Here is a 6568-nt window from a genome sequence, read left to right as displayed (position 1 = left end):
TGCATTGCCCACAAGAGCATACAGGGTAAAGGACCAGCTATTCTGAAGGACATGATTTGTCCATATAAGCCCACAAGAGCCTTACGCTCTGTCAACAAACATTTCCTTCAGACAAAGAGAATCAGGAGAGCCCGCTCAGGGGGCCGGAGTTTCTCTTTCCATACAGCGCGCGCCTGGAATTCCCTCCCATTCTCGCTGCGCTCTGAACCAAACCTTCTCAGATTCCGAAAACATCTGAAAACGTATCTTTTTCCAGAATAATGGTAGCTCCCCTGTTCTCTATTAGCAGTCTGCTCTTGGTCTCTATAGGCGCTGGGATGCCTCAGGGTAACCGTGCGCGGTATAAAATTCAATAATAATAACTGCCAGGCCAGGTCCTCCCTGGACCGGAAACAAGCATCCTTGGACTGGTTTCAGGGTATGTCACCCTTCTTCAGCCAGGCTAGCTTGAATTCAGTGGCCCAGATCTTTAAAATGGGTGAATGTATGACATTGTTCTGCATTCTGTCCATCAATTGCTCTTTTTGCACTTGTCACCCCGAGTGGGACGGGTATGCCCACACGTGGGTCCCGTCCTTCCCATGCCACTGTCAAGCTATCCTGGCTGATGAGGGCTGAAAGCCTGAAACCGGTCCTGGGATGCTTGTTTCCAGTCTAGGGAGGACCTGGCCTAGCAGTTCGGGCTGGACTATTCCCATTGGGTGCAGGGTTAAGACTGATTTGCATATGGCTGGGTCCAAACTGGAATGGCATGGTGAGCAAAAAAAGATGGATTTAGGCCCAGATCTCTGCACTGGAGTGAATGTATGACTTTGTTCTGCATTCTGTCCATCAATTGTTCTTTTTGCTCTTGTCACCCCGAGTGGGACGGGTATGCCCAGACGTGGGTCCCGTGCTCTCTATGCCACTGGAGTCAAGTTATCCTGGCTGATGAGGGCTGAAAGCCCAAAACTGGTCCTAGGATGCTTGTTTCCAGTCTATGGAGGACTTGGCCTGGCAGTTCGGGCTGGACTGTTCCCATTGGGTGCAGGGTCAAGACTGATTCACATATGACTGGGTCCAAATTGGAATGGCATGGTGAGCAAAAAAACAATCGATTTAGGCCCAGATCTCTGTACTGGGTTGAATATATGACATTGTTCTGCATTCTGTCAATCAATTGTTCTTTTTGCACTTGACCTAATGAGCTGACAAGCTTTAGCTGATCCACCTGCACTCCATAGTGGGACAGAGACCTGAGAAGAATTTGAGCACCATTTCCAGGGCACCCAAAATGACTTGTTACTCTCTACTAAAAGAAGGACTTTTATCCTGAACCACATGTCAAGAGATACACAGCACTGGCTGCTCCAACAAGGATGAAACTTTAGCTGCTTGCCGCTGCGGTTCAGCGATTTTACTGAGTGGGTGGGGCTGCGTCGGCCAACAGACGTGCGCAGCACTACGGAGGTAGTGCTCGCGACGGCCGTTGGCCAATGGGCGCATGGAAGGGGTTAAAGCTCTCACTGAAGTAAATGTTATCTTCCACTCCATTTACCATAATGCATTGGAGCAAACTGAGTGCTGGGATGTGCTCCCTCCATTTTTTGCTTTGTGGGAACTTAGGCATCTGACCAATTTTGACTCTGATCAAAGAACTTTAGTTGAATCAGATACATTTTCCAGCTTGTGCAGATACTTCATCCAATTATTTTCTTGCCTGTAGTGTTGGAAGTGAAAACGAATTCGTAAATCACAATGTATGCCTCTTAAATCTTTGGTTATACACAGATTGGAAGATCCATGCTTTGTGAACTACTAGTGCTTATCAGTGGAGCTGACCAATTATTGCTTGTTTTGAATGAGGTGCAGGACACTTCTAATCAGATAAAGGGAGTTCCCATGGGATTCTTTCATTTTTTAAATGCACAGGGTGCTGGGTGCCTTCTAAAGGTTGCTCCCGATAGGGTGCAGGGAGTCTCCAAGAGGATACACAGAGATTCCCACTGCAATGTTCATGATTCTGTTTTACTGCCATACAAGGCTCTCAATCTTTCACAGCAGCTTGAATAATCCCCAAATATCAAACAGATAAACTGGGGGATATGTGAATTCCAGAGCACAAGGTGGTGAGACAAAACAGGGTCATGATGCCCCCACCCAGTTCTCTCATATACTCCTCCTCCCCTAATTTGGCTCAGTTCTGCAAAACATTCCCTACTGTCTCATAAAGACGCTCTCCCTTCCTGCCAGGTCTCTCAATATCCTTTAGAGTTCCAGCATGCAACATCAGCTGTAATTCAACTACTGCCCTCTTGATTTGATTGGGGCAAGCTGAATTACTACAGCAGCCTCCTAACTGGACAGTGCAACACCTCCACTCCTCCTGGATAAAATGATCAGCTTCGCTTTTATCTACCTCAGACACAGATGCAGTTTTTGCTATCACGTGGATATCACAGGTATTACAGGTCACATTCACAAATAGCAGTGTCTTTTACTAGATTTCACTTCTTAGGTCACTCCAAAGACATATTCCTGTACTAGTCCAAAAAGACTCCATTTTCAATCCATTTTTATTGTGTCTTTGTCATTTCGCCAGCATGCCTGCTGTTTCTATACAATCGAATATTGAATATTATTTATTGAATTTTATACAGTATCATACAGGTTACTTAAGTTGTTAGTTTGAAAACAGATATCTGGCCACAGATAACACTTTCTATACAATCTATTAACAAGACCAGAACACAGTTACTTTTGTACTTTGAAAGTGGTCAACAGCATTGAGGAATCATTCTTTGGTGCTAGAGAATTTTCATCTTATCTTTAATCCAAGGTAGGAATCGGTAGACGTGTGCATAAACGCCAGGTTTATCTTCAAGCCCGCAGCCATCTCCCCAGCTGACTACTCCAGCGAGCTGAAAGGGACCGCCACTCTCACACGCTAGCGGTCCTCCTGAGTCGCCCTGCAAGGAAGCACAGTGACAGGATATATTTGTTCTTACTTTGCCTTGCTCCTTCACTTCCATGTCATTAGACAACTACATTATCAACAAGTCAAGGCTTGTCGAAGGCTCAAGACCCAGAGATTGTTTGATGGTGCAAGGGTGCCTGCGTTGCAAGATGAATTTTTTCCTCTTTCTATGTATGCTGAATTCTTGTAAATCTGGGGCAGTGTCAAAAAGCCATGAATGTTGCTGGGAATGCTTCAAAAGACACACGCTGGACCAAGCTTGGTCCATCAACCTCACTATTTCCAATATTTCCATCTCTCCCTGTGCATGGGCTGACCACCACTTATTAAAGTTCACCCTCAGGGAAATCGTTCTACCTAAACCTACCATCTTACCAAAGACCATGAATAGAAATTGGAATTGAATAAACACAACTTTCTTCTGCAAAACATAAGCATCCAACCTACCCTCCATGACGGAGAACCTAGACAAATATGAGGAAGAAATTTCACAATGGCAAAGAAGGGCCAGCAATATTTACTCCCCCTTTCCATCATCATAAATCTTTATTTCGGCCCTTTGGAGCCATAAAAGATGCATAAAAACAGCAATACAGAACATTTGTAAATAGAAGAATAAGTAGATATTGATACAGTTGGATGGCGTTAAGTAATAAATACAATAATCCATAATTTAGTTAAGAAGGCAATACATAAACACGTGTACAATATAAAATACATTTTCACAGTTCCAATATTAAGTTCATCTAAATAGAATCATAATTGTACAGCCATTTCATAAATCGGAACACACATCGAAAACAGAGTACTCAAAACACATTCCTAATCACTTATAAGTCCAGACCCATTTTTTTACGTTCAAAGCTTACTGCCAAAAGGAATCTGCTGACGCCAAAGACAATCACTTGTCTGGTGTCCGTTTTTACAATCCTAAATGCTTCATTATATGAGCGTACGCCTATAGCGTTGCACAGTGGCTTAATCCATCTTTTCGTGGCAGTCACATATGCTGAACAGAAAAAGAGGATATGGATGTCATCTTCTTTAGTACAGTTCTGACACCACATGCATGTCTCACTTGTTGTCGGACCCAAGGACTTAGACCACTTTGCTAGGGTTACATTAGTTTTCAGCATTCCATACCTGAATTTCAAATATAGGCTTTTGGCCAAGGGCGGTCTGACCTCATCTAAGAAGTCCTCAAAGTATGGAATATCCTTATAGGCCAAAAAACTGTTTATCATTGATCCACCAGCATGGCAGTTAGAAAGATTGCACATTATATAAGCCCAAAAATTAATTTTACCTAATTTCTTGGAGCTTTGCGTTAGACTTAAGGGAACTTCCCAAAAATGGGACAGGCCAATTCTTCACAACCATATTTGCACATGTTTCAACCATGCATTAGATTTATGCAAATCCAATCTCATTACTTCAAGAAGGCCTTCTCTGTAATCTTCAAGTTCTTGAGTACTCCAGAGTCTCACCCAAAAGGATAATGGCCGTAGGATTGCATAATGGTTCGTGCGCTTCATATTTAGGTCTCGCATTAGAGGTAAAAGTGGGGTTCGTTTAGGCAATCTTAGAAGGCTTCTATAAAAGTTATTTTCACTTCTCGTAAAGAGATTCCCCGCTATTGGCCCCATTATTTCAGCGCCGTATAGCGCTGCGGACTGGGCCTTGAACTTAAACACTTCTAATGCTGGGGATACTGCCTTACTCTGACTTGCCCCATGTTTCTTTAAAATAGGAAAAGTGTTCTGAGATAAAATCATTTTACTCTTCTCTGCTTGGGTTTTCCACGAATGCTTTGAATCTAAAGAAACACCCAGGTAGGTAAAATTCGACAATTCTAATTTTTGATCATTTAAAAATAAATTCCCCTTGAAGCTTTTATGAGGGTTTATGGCCATACATTTAGTTTTTTTCATATTGATCTCCAAGCCTTTTTTATTGCAGAAGAGTTGGAATGAGTTTAAAAGGGATTGCAGGGGAGGAGCTACGACACCAACCAAGATGGCCGCATAGTCTCCCGGCTCCGCTGACCCCCGTCCTCCGCTCGCTTTTCCTGTCGAATATCCTGATCTCCTGCTCCGGATTCGTGTGGGTGAACTAGTCTGCATCCCGATGGTGTGATCGCGGAATTTTTCTGATGTTCTGGTGTGAAGTAACATCGAAAATGTTTTGAGGCCTAACCCAGACTGGAAGCTGGGGTCTCGATTTCTGGTCTACCCGGGTCCAAAGTTAACAACAACGGACTGCCGAGGGTGGTTGGACCCGGTCCCTGGAACTTTCGAAAATTTCTCTGAACTACTTTGCAACCATCTGCTGCCTGGTGCTGTACCTGAGGTGAGGCGACGGGTGGTGCGCAGTGCTGCGTCGCGGGGGCCCCGGCCCGGAGGCCCGGCTCTAGTACCGCTGGTGCCCCGGGGTAGGCGTCCCGCCGCGCGTTGCTGCATGTTGCTGGCCCGTCCCTCACGGCCTGTTTCTGCTCCGGCGTATCCTGCCCCGGAGAGGGAGCCTCTCCGTCGGGATCGTTATGCCTGCGGCCGAATGGAACCCGTTTTTATTTTTGTTTCTATGGCCTTTTTTCTCTTCTCTTATCTTTCTTTGTCTTTGTCTTTTTCTTTTCTGGGTCAGTGCAGTGGGTTTCCTTTGGTATCAATCCCTGCTTTTTCATCTGTGCCTCAATTTTCGTGGTGTTTTTTGGGTCTTAGATCAGGTAACTGCAGGCGCGAATTGACCGTAATATTCCTTCACATCCTGACCTCTTGTTTCAGCGCCATTGCTTTGATCGATTACTGTTTATTGTCGATACGTTTACTATTCTGCCTGCCATTTTCGCTGCTGGGAAATTGTTTGGCACCTAATCCTTCCATCTTATATTATAAAATGAAAACCTTTTACATCCTGTTTTTCTAATTGTGCTGTTCAGTGGCCAAGAGTACGCTAGCATGGAGATTCTGCTCCCCGAGGTGTTGCATGTGATTAAAATTGCTCTCTGTTAATCTAACTGCTTAGCGGCCGGCCCCCGGGGTTGTAGGCCCATACTTGTATTCGGGTTAAATGTCAATAAAGGTTTTAAAAAATAAAAATAAAAAAAAAGGGATTGCAGACCTTTTGGTGTTTTTCGAGATTAAAATTGTATGTATGCAAATAAGAGGGCGGGGACCCTTACTCCATTCAGCCTGGGGAATCATTGTTACAGTCCTCCAAGTGTGCTGGAATGTCATTAATAAACAAGGATAAAAGCGTGGGAGCCAACACACACCCTTTACGGACGCCACGCATTATCGGGATAGCTTTTGTCAGTTCACCATTTGGTCCCCAGCGCACTCTTGCATAATTGTTATCGTGTAGCCTTATGATCTGTTGAATTAAGCAGACCGGCAACCCCTGCGAATACAGACTATCCCATAAAAGATCTCGCGAAACTAAATCAAATGCAACCCTAAGGTCTACAAATACAACATATATGTGCCCTTTCCTTAAGTAAACATATTTCCAAACAAGGCAACATAGTCTAAAAACTTGATCAATAGTACTTATACTACTCTTAAAACCTGATTGGAACTTAGTAAGTATATTATTCTCATCCATCCAAGAATTCAT

At 44.0% G+C, this 6568-nt stretch overlaps 1 protein-coding gene across 1 annotated transcript in view; it reads right to left on the bottom strand.

Moving 5' to 3' along the window:
• Positions 1 to 443: 443 nt before the first annotated feature.
• HABP2 (hyaluronan binding protein 2) overlaps positions 444 to 6568 on the bottom strand; it is a 335748-nt gene continuing 329623 nt past the window's right edge. Inside the window, exon 14 of the mRNA XM_086922842.1 lies at positions 444 to 2948. Coding sequence (XP_086778968.1) covers positions 2787 to 2948 — 162 coding nt within the window. The 3' untranslated portion in view covers positions 444 to 2786. The remainder of the gene's footprint in view (positions 2949 to 6568) is intronic.

Source organism: Lissotriton vulgaris, chromosome 5, assembly GCF_964263255.1.
Source record: "Lissotriton vulgaris chromosome 5, aLisVul1.2, whole genome shotgun sequence".
NCBI lineage: Eukaryota > Metazoa > Chordata > Amphibia > Caudata > Salamandridae > Lissotriton > Lissotriton vulgaris.
This window is presented reverse-complemented; position numbering and strand designations above follow the sequence as displayed.